This window comes from Drosophila yakuba, chromosome 3R, assembly GCF_016746365.2.
Source record: "Drosophila yakuba strain Tai18E2 chromosome 3R, Prin_Dyak_Tai18E2_2.1, whole genome shotgun sequence".
Classification (NCBI taxonomy): Eukaryota; Metazoa; Arthropoda; class Insecta; order Diptera; family Drosophilidae; genus Drosophila; species Drosophila yakuba.
In genome coordinates, this window is record NC_052530.2 from 28,912,080 (window position 1) to 28,928,012 (window position 15,933).

General features: G+C 40.7%; 2 protein-coding genes across 5 annotated transcripts in view; one reads left to right on the top strand and one right to left on the bottom strand.

Moving 5' to 3' along the window:
• Positions 1-15,933, top strand: part of LOC6538875 (headcase protein) — an 80,001-nt gene that overhangs the window by 21,192 nt on the left and 42,876 nt on the right. Inside the window, exon 2 of the mRNA XM_002099343.4 lies at positions 11,388-11,484. Coding sequence (XP_002099379.3) covers positions 11,388-11,484 — 97 coding nt within the window. The remainder of the gene's footprint in view (positions 1-11,387; positions 11,485-15,933) is intronic.
• Positions 8,002-8,915, bottom strand: LOC26536132. 4 transcript variants are annotated; one of them, XM_015193593.3, is made up of 4 exons: positions 8,745-8,915; positions 8,581-8,663; positions 8,392-8,527; positions 8,002-8,331 (listed from the first exon to the last, which is right to left on the bottom strand). In XM_015193593.3, the coding sequence occupies exons 1-4, from the start codon at positions 8,863-8,865 to the stop codon at positions 8,249-8,251; spliced, it is 423 nt and encodes a 140-aa protein (XP_015049079.1). In that variant the 5' UTR covers positions 8,866-8,915; the 3' UTR covers positions 8,002-8,248. The 4 variants fall into 4 exon arrangements, with proteins under 4 accessions (XP_015049079.1, XP_015049081.1, XP_015049078.1 ...); XM_015193595.3 differs by having other exon boundaries at positions 8,028-8,331; positions 8,392-8,524; positions 8,745-8,900; XM_015193592.3 differs by having other exon boundaries at positions 8,028-8,331; positions 8,735-8,880.

Genomic DNA, 15,933 nt, shown 5'->3' on the forward strand with positions numbered 1-15,933 from the left:
TGCAATCCCCAAGGAAATAATTGTGTGTTTCTCATTCTCGCCGTCTCGACTGCCTCGCAGCTGCCCGGTTTTCTAAGCGATTTCTTGTAGCTTTTTATACCCCAAAAAGTAACCCTTTTGTTGTCATAAGTCGGAGCCGCATTTATTATGGCCCTAACCCTAACAGGTAAAGAAGTTCGGTGCGGAAGGAAAGCGAGCTGTGCAGACCTTATAGTCTAGCCCTATCTTAATAAGAAATCTCCCGACCGCATAAATAACACTTAACATGTTGTGGTCTCAACACATTTGGCCCTTAGTCCCTTTCTGTTGTCTCACTGCCCCTGCTCTCCACCATTTTTGACCATATTTCATACGAAATTTGCTTAGTTTTTTTGTACCTATTCATATATATTTTTCTACTCTTATAAAAGGTTGCTGTAATTTGGTTAGAAAGTTTGTCGTGCTCTGAAGATATCTTATTTGCTAGATCTGCTTTTGTTCCATTAGCTAGCTTGTAAAGTTTAAATATGCTTTTAGTTAGATTTGATATCAATAACAAATTCAAATAGTTACAAGACTTCAGAATGTGCAAACTTACTTGTAGGTGTGTGGAAAGTTGGTTCTCTTGGTAAGAAAATACAGGTAAGCAATTGTGGTCATATTATGGTGGTTGTTCCCTCTTTCTCCCCCATCAAAGTTGTCAACCGAATAGTGTAAGAGGCCGCCTTTGTAGTTTTGCCAGCAAACATGTTTGGTTTTGGTCTAATTATGCTGCTATGTGGGCTTTGCTGCCGTGTTGTGTTGTTAAGTGAATTGCCTTTGCCTTGTGACTCGACTAATTTCGTTTGTTTTACTTTTGGCCGTCCGCTCGCTAATGAATTTTAATTGCAATCTGGCTGGCTTGCTGAGGGCCAAGGGGAATGGGAATAGTAAATGCACTGTGACCCCTGCGAAAGGGAATTCCCACAATTTTCCGCCGACACGCTGACATTTTCCCCGAGTATTTTACCCCAGAATTTTCACGCCAACGCCCACGTAACAAATTGTGTGGCGATGAGGTGATGATGACTCAACCCAAAAAGGGGAGGTGGTTGCTTTTTTTTTATTTGCCTTATTTTCTACCATATACCATTTTCATTTGTGCTTCAACAATATGCGTTGGCTGACCACAGACAACAATTACACAATTATGCGCGAGAAGCGCGGGGAACGTGCCGCAAAAGCCTTGAATTAATTAAAAATCTAAGCCTAAGCTTGGCGGTCATAAATAAGCCAGACGGTCGCAGTAATATAACAATGCCACTGGCCAACGATAATGTTGTTTGCCCTGCCAGCCAGCCAGCCAGCTAGCCGCAAGAAGAAAGGTACATGAAAACGATTTTGTAACACACATACGAAACATGATTCAGAAAATCAGAAAATATGAGCACATTTTAAGGAGTTTGTCCATTGGATAATTGCAATTAAAGTTTAAGACCGATTTGCTTGGAATGGCGATTGGTACAGTGCGGGACATGGCTATAAAGACATTTATGGCTGGCTGATTGATGGTTGTTATAGTGTTGGCAACAAATCCTATTATTCGAAGGAATCCGATTTCAGTTTTCGTTTCATAATATGCTTGTTGAGAGAAATAAACATATGTATAATTTCTTTAATTGAAATAGGTTTTTTTTAACTTTAACATAGCTACCGAAGTACATGTTTCGAAATCTCTTACAGTTTTTCTACGCACTGTAGTCGTGCTTAATTGAATGCATAAATCAAACGAGTGCATTCATTTAGAGTCCTCAATCCCGCCCCTCGTTGGCATGTCAAGTGTCAGTTGCACAAAACTCTGAAAATGTGGATTGAAAATGGGTGGAGTTCAAATCACCTCGAAACGTGCCTTTGTCTATCGGCATCGGCGTCCCAAAGAAATAGTTAGGCACACAAAAAAAAAACTCAAAAACACACAAAAACAAATAACAAATGAAACGTAAATCGATGGAGCACTGGAAAAATATTGCCAATTAGAATTAATGTGGGCACTCGCGATGAGATTTCAGCTTCGCAGACATGTTTCCAATTATTTTTGAATATTTCTCTGCTATTTGCACTTGGCGGTACTGACTTGACTGACTGCGCTGTTGCCTTTAAAAGTAACGAAAAGTACATTGATTTATCGAGGAAGTTTGCCGAAATCAAAGAGTCGCCGCTGACAGCTCAATTTGTCATGAGATACAGATACTGCAGACACGTATCTCAAAGATACACATCTGGGCTTGGGCTTCGGCTTCAGCTTCAGCTCGACCTTCTCCTGGTTGCTATTTGCCCAAAGATCTACCAACTGGTATTACGCATGGGAGTCTGCGAGCATTCCCAGATATATTTCCTATCCCCTGTTTGAGCTACACAAATATGTATTGATCACGAATTCCGCGAAGTGCAAACAAACTTCAAAATTTGGCAGATTTGCTGGCAAATTCAGTCAAGGAGAACAGGCAACTAATGCCTAAATATTGGACTAACAGTTTAGCTGGCAGGCAACTAAATGATGATCAAGGAATATACAAAGCGCGTCCTAATGATTGTTTCTTAAATAAATAACTTTTTAGTATATCCCCAAGACTTTCTTATGCGATACTTGGAATGTAATACGTTTCTAACTTACCTACTTACCCTTGTAACTCTAGTAAATACATACATTAGTATGCAAATGTTTTTCTTTCACACGAAATTCTTGGGCTAAGTGTAATTAAATGAGTTTGCCCAGCGAAACTAAGAAACGCAGACATTAATTTAGCAGAAAATAATATTCAAATGTGTCTGGGCCTGGCTTACACATGTTGCCCATCGATCTGTCGCCTGCTCTGCTTCCCGTGCCCCTCCTCTTTTGAAACATTTGAATACGAAATAAAATGTTAGTGGCTGGCAAAAGTTGTGGCAATTAATTTGACGCCTCTGGAAAAAAATGTGTCCCCACATGTGCTGTATGCTGTACGCTGTTTGTTGTGTGTTGTATGTTGTATGTTGTGTGGTGTCTTGCAAAAGAGCCAGAAAATCCATTTTAATTGCAAAAACTGTGCGTGTGGCATGAGAAGTAGTGAAAAGGGATCAAGTCACAGTTGCCGCCTGGCCTGCTCCATATACATATGTATGTTTGTGCAAATGTATGTGCATGGCATATAGATACTATGGTAGATCTATGAACTTGCCACCGCAAAGCACGCGAGCTGCTGCGGTCTAGTTGCTGCCCCCTCCGTTTAGTTTGGCCCCACAAAAACTTGGCAACTTTGCACATTTGCCCCAACTGCTCGACAACCAGCACTGCATATTTGTCCAAAGTAATGAGACTTTTCACAGCTTTTTTTCTGTTTTTATTTTTTTTTTCGGTTTTTTGTATTTCTGGTGTAGCACAGCGTGAAGTCGAAGTTGTCTCCTAGACAGCCTCGAAATGCATTATGGGAATTTTGTGGCATTTTCATTACCAGCTGCCCTCCTCCTTCCTCCTCGTTGACTTCATTTCACATATGAGTCTGGCTCTCGCAGTGTGTCTTAGTTTTAATTTGTTTGCGATTAACACGCGAGTGTAAAAAATAGTTACAAGTATTATACGTCTTTTTCGTGATTCATTTTAGGGGTGAGGCTTCAAAAATGGGAGGTACCCGATTAGGTAAGATTAAGAAAGGATTAGATATACTCTGAGAGAAAACGACGACGGTTTCGGGTTATAAAAATTTAAAAAAACTCCGTCTAAAAACATTGACTAGCAATTCAAGCCGAGGAGCGTGAGATATTTTTCCTTTCATCGGTTTGTCTTGATTTTGTTCCAGCTGAAGGAGTCCTGAATTCCTGACCAGCAGCTGCTGACGCGGGCAAAATTTATTGGAGCCCCTATTAGTGCCCTTTCCATTCCCTGATTTTATTTTACTTTATTTTCTGCAAACACCTCTTTTTGTGCGGCCCGCCTGACCGCTCGCAATTAATTAGCGGCAATGAGCTGTTGCCTCTGCCTCCAAAGTTTCGGTTTCAGTTCCAGAATTTCTAGACTCGGTTTGTATATATCGACTAATGTGCGTCGTTGTTTGTGCTGTTTGTGTTGTTATGGGTCTCTTTATGCCGCTGCAACATCCACATTATTTGTTCGTTTCTTGTGCTTTTGGTGCTTTTGCTGCTTGGCTGGCCAATGTCTGGCTAATTTTCTATTTATTTGACCACAAACTCAGATGGAGCACCATCACACCGCTCACACATGGATAAGGCACACTCCGGCTAATTTATGGGTTTCTTGCACTCTTCGCATTGCCCGGGAAAGGCATTAAAGCCTCTCTATATATATAAATATTATTCCCCCAACTGCTGGCCAAGTGCATTTTGGCCTGGCTTAAAGTTTTAGTTCGTGCAGAAAAGGAGGTGCTGCCCTGTTGCTCTTTCGTTGCTGGAGATCCTAGAACTAGTTTACTTTCAGCCACTGTTGCACGCTCATCAACCTGATTTACCTATTAAATCATGACTTGGTGCACTGAGGAAAAAAGGCTAAATACTACAAAAAATAGTAATATACTGTATAGTACTTAGAAATATATAAGCTTTCTCGTTGTATCTTTTCGCTTTTCATTTTGAAAATACCAAAGTATCTCAAAGCGAAATATTACTTATTATTTTCCGTGCATTCAGATTTCCTTTTGCCATTTGTTTAGTGGCCGTCGGCTGTTGGCACACGCCCTCCCCCCAACAATTGCTACTGGGCTTAAAGTTCAGACCAGGTTGAGACCGAGTTCATGCGTGGCTTGTCAGCCCCTCCCCTCTCCCCACTCCACTCACCCCCTGAACCATCAACACTTGGCCTTTGCGGCGGATTCCGATTTGGAATTGCTGTAGAATGACTTTTTGCCATGATTTATGTTTCCACGTTGCGCTTCAAGTGCAACAGTTTGTATTTGGTTGAAAGTGGTACGTAGTGGGTGAGCGAGAAGGTCTAATGGTTTGCAAAGCCAACTTGTAGCACAATTGATGAACAACATTTTTCTTACTGTGCTTCATATATAATTTAATTTATAATTTTGAGCATGTATATTTTACTACTGAGTAGCTTCATGTTCGATCATAACTGCTTTGAAAAAGATTAACTTTCGATGTGGGTCGGTCTGGTCTGGCATTTGCTGTTGCTGGGCTGCTGCTTTAATTAGCTCAGCATTGTTTATGCTTATTTCGATTTGTTTCATTTTTCTCCATTACTTTTGCTCCCCCGGTTTTGTATTTTGTATTTTATTAATTAATTTGCCCGCTTCGTACTTGGAACAAAGGCGAACGTGTGGCAAGAAATGTGCTCGTATATCTATCTGTCTGTCTGTGTTTGTGCAAGATCCAAGACATAACACACAAGACACAAGACATAAGACACAACCCACATGATTAACATTTGCTATTTGCATGGATTAAATCAGAGCCTCTTGGCTAAATTTGCGCAATTAAGCGAAGCTAAAGTTTGTTTCCATTTTCCACTGCAATTTTAGATCGTTTGCAAAGATCGAACAGATGCGATAGTCATTTTGGCCGGGTTCAGTTTGCTTTTGCTGGCTAAGGGGGCTGGTTCAACTAAACTGGTTACCGTTTTAAGGCATAAACTACAACAATTAATAACAGCAACAAACGCAGCGGCAACTTTTCATGGTTTCGCTTTACACAGGCAACTGGAAAATGTTTTAAATATTTAGCATCCATTAATCAATTTGCACTCGCCGCTGATCTTGCGCTGCGATGCGGTCAGTTTTTATGCCTGGCTCAGATTTCAGTACAGTAGTTAGTCGATATAACGCTCTTATAGAGGAAGTGCATAAACTCAGGAATTGGAAATATCGTTCAGTTGGGTTTAATAATATTATCCACATATTTCGATGCAATTATTGTGTGCCAACTGTTATGTTGGTTTCTATTACAGAAGAGATTGCACATTGTTTTATTGCATTTCATATGCATTTTGTAGTTCGTTTATGTTCACTACCTAAAAAAGCGATAAGGAAAAATTCGATTTAAATGTTAATAAATTGCTGTGGGATTTTATTTATTTTATCTTTGTATGGGGGGTGCGTGTTTAAAGCCTGGGAAAAATACAAAAGACAAACCGCACCCAAACTAACAAGGAGAAATGAAAAGCGCAATAAAGGGGAAAATTTGGTAACAGAGAAATGAAAGTCAAATTCGTTTTCTTATTTAATTTGATTTGCCTTTTTCGGTGCGAGATGAAAACTCATTTCGATTTGGATTCGACGCTTGCGGTGCCACTTTGCCATTTGAAGTGCTATTTCTTACCAAGTCCAATCTCATACTTTGCATTGATTTATCTTTGCTTGGCCTACTGCAGTTTGCCAATATCCAGCTCGCTTAGGGAAAAGTTCAATCAAATGAAGGGGCGTGGCCCAAGGAGGGCGGTGGGTTGGCCAGACTTAATCAATAACCAGAAGCAGCGGCAGCAGCAGCGCCAAACAAAGAAATACACATTTATTGTATTTTATATTTAAAAGTGTAGTGCAGGTGAGAAGAGGGGCTGTGGCCCACAGCCAGTTATTTATGGGAAAAACGTGAGAAGCGGCTATTGCACGAAAACTGTGTACGTCGCTCGTCTATTTACATTTGCCATTATTATTATTATTATTATTTTTTTTTTTGCATTGGTTGCGCATTTTGGGCAGCGTCTAATTTATTGAGAGGTGTGGTCCCAAAAAGGCAGAAATAACAGCAATCGCAATCAAATTATCAACTGTACAAATCTCAACGACAATTTGAAGCGCTTGAAGAATCGCACGGACAGGTACTGGGAAATAAAAACAGAAAAATAGACTCGCAATTGGCGGCGCCCAGAATTTGGCAATTTATCGATGAATTGCAATCGCAGCTGTGACATTTGTTTGGAGGCCAAACCCAAACTTCGAAAGAAAGAGCTGACCCAAAGAAGAGCTGCGATCTCCATTCAAATGATGATGAATATTGTGTGGTCAAAACGAAAATGAGATCGGTTCAGTTCAATCTAAGCAGATCACAGTTTGACCGGCAAAACAGCGACAAAACATGAAAACCATTAAACTCGAGGCAGCTGCTTGGAGACACGTCTAAATTTAGCGGGCCTCGAGATATGAGTATCATAGACAGACAGTTGGTAACAGAAACATAAGGCCAAGACGACATCGGTGAATGTAACTTATCGCGAAACGTTTTTCATATGAAGTTACCAAAGTGAATAGCTAGATAATACAAACTTTTAGACCCATTCAGCTCATTCAGCGCGTTTTTGTTGTACAATATTATCGACTTCTGGAAATTGGATTGCTCCACATTAAACGGTTCTCCATAATCGATTAATGGCATTTTCGAGTGCTACATTGAACACTTTCGGTTTGTAAATTATCCAATCACCCGATTATCGATTATAGCCACCACATGCTCTCCACATCCGTTGACTTATATTTTTGCCACGCACTGTCAGTGGCCCGCGCTGTATTTGCATAAATTAAACTAATTGGGCGCCAAAGCAAAGTCACCGCAAATGAATTTACATAAACCAATGGATGGCTGACTGCACGAGAGGAGGGGGCTTACAGTGGAGCGGGGGATCCACAATCGAAGTTGAAGTGGAGCTCACTGGAGCCGTTGTTTTTGTTTTGTGTGAGGCAATCCCCAATCCGCAATCGCCAAAACAGAGAAGACTGAGACCCACAGAAATTGAAACATTTCACATTTTTAATTTGTACGTGATAGGGCAAATAGTTTTGCCACTTGATGGGCACCCTCGTCACCCCGCTCCTTTTGTGGCACGGAAAATTATGCAGCACACAAATCAGCTCCAGTTTTTCCTACAATTTTCCGAGTTTTCCCCTCTTGACTTGCACTGCACGCTAACGTGGCAGGGCAGACAAATCGACTATTTTCTGTCTGGCAGCACTTAGCACGTGATTGAAAATTGCCCGGGAATGAAGTGATTGGGTTTCCACTCCTCCGAGAAGGAAAACAGTGGAATACTAGTATTCCCCTTTCCAGTTCTGATTGCCTGCAATTCATTTACTGCTTCCTTCGTAGTGAATACAAAATATATTTCTCTGTACAAACAATTTGCGGAACTTTGCTCTTTTCGTTTTTCTCTTTGTCTTTGGCATTAAAGGCAAATTTACAAATTAGTGTGAAATTAAGGCCAAAACCAAAACCAAAAAAAAAAGGAAATACCCAGCGCTAAACCAACACAAAAGGCGCAGAATAAACACTCAAGATCCAGAATTAACGATACCCCTTCGCCTCAGTCGTCGTTTTCGAGGTTGTGTTCCCAGAGAAGGCGTCGCCAATAGGAATAGGCCACTATCCAAAAATAAAGGCTGAAAACTGAATGGTAATTCAGAAATAATTCACTTTGCTAAGCAAAACCATGTAAAAATCACTTACCCAGGGTAAAAAATACAGGAATCGATTCAAAAATGCAAAAGCTACAACTTAACGCGTAGTCGATAATAAAGGCGGTGCAAAAGATCAGATGGATTATATTTGTCACCAGATAGATGACCACCAGAACTTCGATCTGCTGTAAGAGATGAAATGAGATCAGAGAGTGTCCTTGCGGCGGTGATCTCATACCAAGATACTGCTCATCATCAGAAAAATCGATCCAATAAAGTGCACCATATAGGCAGTCCGGCCCATTAGTAAAAAACGGCCATCTGTGTGTAAAAAAATATAGTTTAAATCAATACGAAGCTTTTAAATCAGAGAAAATAAAAGCAGAGCTTACCTCTGCTTACCTTCGCCAACAAAGAACCCCAGGATCGATGCGAAAATCTCGAAAAGCGCCATGAAAAAACATCCCGCCCGTAGATTCACGCAGCAGCAACAGGATTTCAGCCTAAGTCCCCGACATTTCATCTCTTGTTTGACAGCAGGCCAAAGGCCTGGTCAGACCCAACCTCCCACCCTAAAAATGTCCAGTTTTAAAATGGGAAGGTCACACTGCAGCAAACACTGCTTCAAAGTGCACAATGGTCACTCTATTTGATTAGAGGTGTCAATAAAATGCTATGCTTTTCAGCCATATAAGAACAAATATTTGGCTACAAAATAGCTTATATGGCACTTCAGTTTCGCTTGTGTATCATTTTAATTTTTTTTTTTGGCCATTCAAGGTCGGAGTCAGCTGCTCGGAACATGTGATAATGTTTGGTATTCTAATTTGAAACGCCTTTGTCTTGGCTGCTCAACTCATTTGGCTCATTCAATTTGACAGGCGACGGAAGCGGCGCCGCCTATAAATTACAGCACATTCATGGGTCTTGAATTTGGACCTGGTTTTTGATTCCGCCACTCGGACTTCGCCAGCTGTGTCTGCACATCACTTTCAACTCAATTCAAGTCCAAAATTCCAGACAGGAAGAACCGGCCAGCCCCCCAAATCGAATGCCCCTTGATTGTTCCAATGACAGCTATATGCTATAAGCTATATAAGCTATATAGCTGAAGCTGACAGGAGGCGGATCTGACTCATAGATCTCGAAACGAATGCAAAATTCGGCCAAAATGGCATCGGAAAATAAAACAAACTTATACTCTGCTTTAACGAGATGCCTGATTGGAAAATGGCTATTAAGTTTGCAGTCGATGAGCGTAATAGTCATTAAATCAGTCATGTTATAACTACAACTATAAATATCTATACTAAGTTTACATTGATTAATTTCGAAAATGTCATAAATATTTGGCTGTCTTGTCAATTAAAAAACGATTCAATTCGCCATTTGCAATGTGGTAATAAACCATAATTTCATTAATTCATAGCCCATGCAAATACGATGTTCGATTTAATTCTCGCACGTTGTGCACCCCCATAAAGAAAGGGTACACTCATAAAAATTGAGATCGCTTTTGATAGCAAGCTCTTGCTGTTCTTGACTCTAAAGGGGTAAAGAAAGAGCCAGAGCACACGTGTTCGGGCCAAAAATGAACAATAATAGGCGGTGGGAAGGCCAAAGCAGCGCATTTGGGCCATTAAAATTCATTAGCCGTGCACATCTCGATCTGGAGTGCGAGATCCGATCAATAAAATAAGCAAACAATAAAGAGCGGGTCGAGCACATTCGATATAAACGGCGATCCGAACTGACCAGCAGCTGTGTTTTTCGATTCGAATTAAAATTCATATTGCCCAAATTAGCAGCAAACATCTCGAGGGGCAAAAGTTGTGGGTGCTGGTGGTGAGTTGAAGTGGGAAATGGAAGAACGCTTGGCTTAATTAACCTTTCAAAATTGAATTTCCTCACCGCCTGTAATTGTTTTAAAAATAAATTACAAATTTGCACCGCTCGGCCGGCTGATTAGCACAAGTCGATGACTAACTCGAAAATGACGCGACATTCGGTCTGCTTTGTTTATGTTATATAATCGAAGTCAAGGTGTAAATAAACAGCGTATTATGGCATTTCTAATGGCTCAGCTTTCGCGTCCCACAACCAGATAAGGTATTTTTACTTTACTCGACTTTTATACTTTTTTTTTTTTTTTTCCTTTTTGTTGTAGATAAGTTGAAATTCCACATACGCTAAATGGGGGTCCACCGCCCCCCTCGCAAGTTGATAAGAGCGAGTGAGAGCGCTGTAGAAATAAAATTAAAATTTAAATAAAACCGGAGGGGGTAAACAAAAAAAAACGAAACAAAGCCAAACGAAATCTATTCAATGTCAAGGTCAACAAATGAATTCGACTGTTGTGTCCCATGTCGTTTCTTCTCTCACTGCTTTTGCACATTTTCTGTTTGCTTTCGTTTTCTTGTTAATTTTATTGTATATTTCTGTAGATTTTTTTCTTTGCCTTATATTGGCCATTGTTGATAACTTTATTTGCTTTGGCCATAGGCGATATAACAAGCTGAAATGAAAATATGGCAAAAATTCCCAGCACACCCCCCTTGAAAGTTGCTGGGGGGATTTAAAAATAATTTTATTTGTTTTAATTGTATAATGTCATGCCTAAGCTTTTAAGGCCATTTGAGCAACTTTTGTTTCAGTTTTATTTCGGTCCCTCTGACGTCAGTAAAAGTGTGCAAAGTAAATGAAAAGAAATTTCATTACACTTGCATATGGAGACTACTAGAAAGTCACGTAGTATTCGATTAGTCAGAATAATGCCAAGTTACGTGGCTTATGGCCAATATATATAGCAATATTTACATAAGCGCATAGTTGGGAGTGGGAAATCCTTATCGCCATTGCATCCGGCTTGAATTTGAATTCAAATTCGAATTGGAGACTGAAGGAATTTCCGCTCGCCTGTCATATTTGCAATTTTCCAGCTGTCAGAGAATTTACATTTTTATTTAGATGAATTTGTGCATTCACTTTATATGCGCTTATCTATCTTTTACTGATTTATGCATATTTTTCTACGATTCTTTCCAGCTCCACATCTGGCTGCAATGGGATCTTTTCGCGTCGCCTGGACTTTTCGTCGTTCAATTTGCTGCCAAAGACTCGTTTGAATTCTTATCAAGTCAAGGTGAGTTATGTCCATGAATAAATATGCACCAGTCCTAGGGTATTTACTCGCGCACACACTCATTCACAATGTGGCTTATTATTCACTCATTGAGAAACCGCAAAGTTAGCTCAACTCAACTTGAATAGAATCGAATCCGCCTTCTTGGAAGGAAAGGCAAACAAATATCCGCCTGACTTGACAAACTTGCAATTGGATATGCCTCGGTTTAGACGTAGAAGTAGATGGCTCTTGACTTGACAGTTTATTTTTGTTGGATTAGATAATTTCCAGCTGGTCTGCGGAGGCTGCCAAGCTGAGCTAGATTTCCCGGGAAGTGCAGCGTAGAAAAATACAAATATTCATTGTCTAAGCTGTTTTTGCAGTCACATGAGTAGCGAGACAAAAACAACTTAAAAGTACTGTGAATAACAGTGCTAGTATTCTAATATTTGCAGTTTATTATTAAATATAAATATTATTGAAAATTGAAATCGAAATCGGTTCTCGCGGTGCACTTCATCTTCGATTGTGAATGAGTGCATTGAAAGGCAATCAAGGGGAAAAGTCTTTGGGCCTGCTGCTTATCTTTCAATCTCCGCCGCCTCTCATTCAGTTTTTCCTGCCCTCCCTCCAAAATGGGCTCCTATATTACCCCGATTCCCCTGCGAATTGTTTCGGATTTCTGTTTACACTCGGTGTAATGCCCAGCCAAACAATTTCATGGTTGTGGGAGTAAGAGAGATGGCTGGCTCAAGTGTAAGTTGATTTCAATTGTGCGCCACTGCACTGAAAGAATACCTTCACACGCCAAATAAATGTAATAAAATCTAGCTATCAATATTTGAAGTAAATAACGTAATGAAGAATAATATATTTTTTTTCGGTGCCCTGGCAGTCATTGGATTTGGAGATTGGGTCCCGCTTAAACCCTTCGAACTGAACTGCACATTGTTGTGGATTATGCTCGGTTGAATCCCATTGTTGCTGCTGCTTCGGCTGCTGCTCCCTCCGATTGATATATATGATTGGGCTTGTGGTTAAGGCGGGCACACGGCTATTGAACCGAGTAAAACCGATTTGGAGCCGCAGGTCTGGGCTGGGAATTGCTTCAAGTGGCAATTAGCGAGCCTCCAAGGCGAACTTCACCATTTGCGGTTGTCAAACCTTCCAACCGAAGCTCATCCTGGTCAGAACTCATGAAATCATAACATATATGTATATGTACATGGATGCACAAGTCCTTGGAGTGCGCCTTGAATATTTCATAAGCAGCAGACTGAGTGGCAAGGGCGAATTTGAGAATTTCCAGCAGGACAATTGGGGGAAAATCCTGGAATGAACCCCAGCTACCTCACCTGTCCATCTCGCCTTTTGGTTTGCTGCCACCCGAGAGAGAGAGAGAGAGAGAGAGCTTTGAATACGTTTTGCGTAGCCAAAAATTGTATCTGGCGAATGTATCTGTATCTGTATCTGCAGCTGGTCTCGCAATTTCCCTTTTGGCCAACTTATGCGATGTCTGCACGCAGCAGCCAAAATGCAGAAAGAGAAGGCATTGTCTGTCTGGCAGCGAATTGCTTTTAAAAACTTTACAATTCAATCTCTGGCTTGCTCCTTTTTTGGCATGCATTCCGAATTGCATTTCGTATTGAATTTATAAATATTTAATGCCATTCAAAATGCCATGCAACCCTAGCAAATTTCGTTTTTGTTTAAACTGTCTAGGATTTGATGGTTAGAACTTTTTTTGTTAGCCCGGCTTAAAGGACTGGAACAGAAATGGAAAAGGAAAATTCAAGTTTGCTGGGCAAAGTTTTTCCTGTTTGCCCAAAGGATTTTTCGACTAATCCCCAAGTCAAACAAAACGGATCAGAAGCACAAAAAACACCAAAAATAAAATAGTAAAACCGGTTCGCGGTTCGTCATAATTAAGACAAGTCAACTTGTTAATCATCCAGCAATTTGCTGTGCCACTCAATGATTCCCGAAAGGGTTGTTGCAACGCCTCGCTGATTTTTTAATCAGCATATCATAGACTTCTGGGGGTTAACCTTTTTCCCAATCAGCTGTCGACATTTTGGCTGTCAGGGGATTTGCGTCAAAAAAGAGCGTACAAAACAAGCAAGGCAGCTATAATTATAATTAACACAGCTCCGGGGATTGAACTTCAATACCAATTCGGACTCTGCACATCTGCTAATTGTTTCGCCTCTTCCTTAATCCTTTCCTTGTTATAATTTCATATTTATTTTTTATTTTTCTGGAGGGGTGTGACCATTGATGATGATGATTCAGGGGAGATCTGCTCGCGTTTTCTGCGCGTTTTTAATACGCCAATCAATCTTTGTCTCTGGCGAACTTTAAGCAAGAAAATAAGTTTTTATATAAATGATTGATGAACGCTCGCTCTGCCATGTGTGTCTGTGCTTTTTGCTCCGAAATCGCGAACGCAATCGCAGTCTGAATTTTCAAATTTGAATAGAAATAAATAAACGTACGTTCGTTGCCTGTTTGCGATCATTTTTTCTATTCGCCTTTCTATTCCAAACTGACACTACACATCACAGCCATTTCCTTTTGCTTCTTGCTGGCGGAAATTTTCCCGAGCTGTTGTCAAACTCAAAATTTGAAGGGAAACGACAGGCACTTATTGGTTTCGTATACCACTTTTTCTGGATGCTCTCAACAGGAAATTATGTGTGGTACATTTATAGGAAACTAGAAGGAGAATGTAAAAAGTTGGCAAGTTTCGCATAAAGTGAAAAAAGTAATGGAATTTGAAGACATTAAAATAGTTTTGAAAGGGTATTTAGTGCTCAGCGTTATCTTTTTTTTTTAGTGTGCCCTGGGGTGGCGACACTTTTCCAGATTGATGGCTGCACATTCAGTGCGCCAAGAGTTTTCCGTTTGCAGTTCTTTGCCAGTGTCAGCGAATTTTGAGCCGAATTCCAGCGGAGGCAAAAATTCAGTTGATGGGCGCCACTGGACAGGCCAGAAATTTATGCAGTCTCTGCCACACACATAAAAACGCGCTCTCCAAAGGAGTGCAAAAAATGTGGCATATGCGCTATGCTATCCAACGGTCGTTGCAATGTGCACATTCCGCTCCGAATTAAATTTTTATTAAAGGCAGTAAATTTATGCAAAAGTTCTCCATCTCAGACATGTCTACGCCCACTCAGGTGCGAGTGGAATTGCTTCGGGCCATGTTTGCCAAAGTTGTTGCCATTGTGGCCATTGTTGTTGGTGTTGCTGTTGTGCGCGGATGTTGCTGATGGAGTTTGGCTGCCCGTCGTCTGCTCTTCTTGAGGAGTGATGTGCGTCGCTTGACTGCCTTAAACATGACATTTATTGTAACTGTCTTTCGGGGGGCTACCTTCGCAGCAAGCTCCGCCACTTTGCCCACTTTTCCCGCTTTTCCGCCCCCCCCCAGTTGAAGCTGCCACTGCACAGAGCGGAAAATTGGAGGCGCACAATGGAAAGTATTAATCCTTTTCTCAGAACAGGCTGGTTGTCATTTAAATTATTGCAACAGATGATTCTTGGTGGCTCTCTTTATAAACACCACTTGTGTTAGCATTAATAACTAACTTTTATTTTGTCAGTGCAATCGCTGTTGTCATTTAAGCATTTGATATGCATTGTGTTGTGTCTGTCTGCGTTTGGTTGATTATGTGTGTGTGTGTGTGTACTTATAGATCTGTGTGTTGTGTGTTTGCCAGACGGCGCCAAACGTCGACAGTCATTGTCATGGCAACATGTTGCAGACACCGCTGCAGTTGTTGTTGCTGCTGCTTGCATTGCTACTGCTGCAGCGGCCAGACAAACATTGAGTACTCCACTTCATTTATCCCCCCACTCGCCACCCACCATCACCCCCCTTCTTCTTTCGCCAACTGGTGGCCCCCTTCGCTTATCATCCATTTATTTCAATTTCTGCACTTTTGCGTGGTGCAAATTGCACAAAATTTGCTCAAGTGCCTCCAAAGTGCACAATGAAAATGAATAATTATGTTTGGCTGCATTGGGCTTGTGTACGACTTTTCCTCGTGCTTGCTTCTTATCCCCTTGTCGTTTGGTATGCTTAATTAAATGCCTTCGAGGCAGTGACAAAAACATATTTCTAATAAGCAAGTAGACAAATGTACAATTGTGGCCAATAAAATAGTGGCGCGGACAGAACTTTACCAAGTTATTATTGCTAGATAATGTGCTGTGTCTAAAAACTCCCTACTAAACTCAAACACATCGTTCGATATTTAAATTTATTAATATTGATATCGTTTTATAAGTAGGTTTCTACAGATTAGCATTTTACGGGTTCTATTACCTTAAGGACATTTAAGTGCAGTTATCTGTTTTTCCATGAAGCCAGTTCATCGACCCAACAGCTTATGGCCTTTTTCGGTATTCAGTTTTGAATGGCATTTTGTGGGGAAAATTTAATTTCCATTTTCCTCATCAACTTAT

Excerpts from the sequence above, each read along its gene's own strand:
- LOC26536132 (XM_015193593.3), bottom strand. The coding sequence starts at position 8,865 with ATGAAATGTCGGGGACTTAGGCTGAAATCCTGTTGCTGCTGCGTGAAT. Across the intron at positions 8,528-8,580 it reads TGATGATGAGCAGTATCTTG|CAGATCGAAGTTCTGGTGGT; the intron begins GTATGAGATCAC and ends CATCTCTTACAG. Across the intron at positions 8,332-8,391 it reads TCCTGTATTTTTTACCCTGG|TTTTCAGCCTTTATTTTTGG; the intron begins GTAAGTGATTTT and ends ATTACCATTCAG.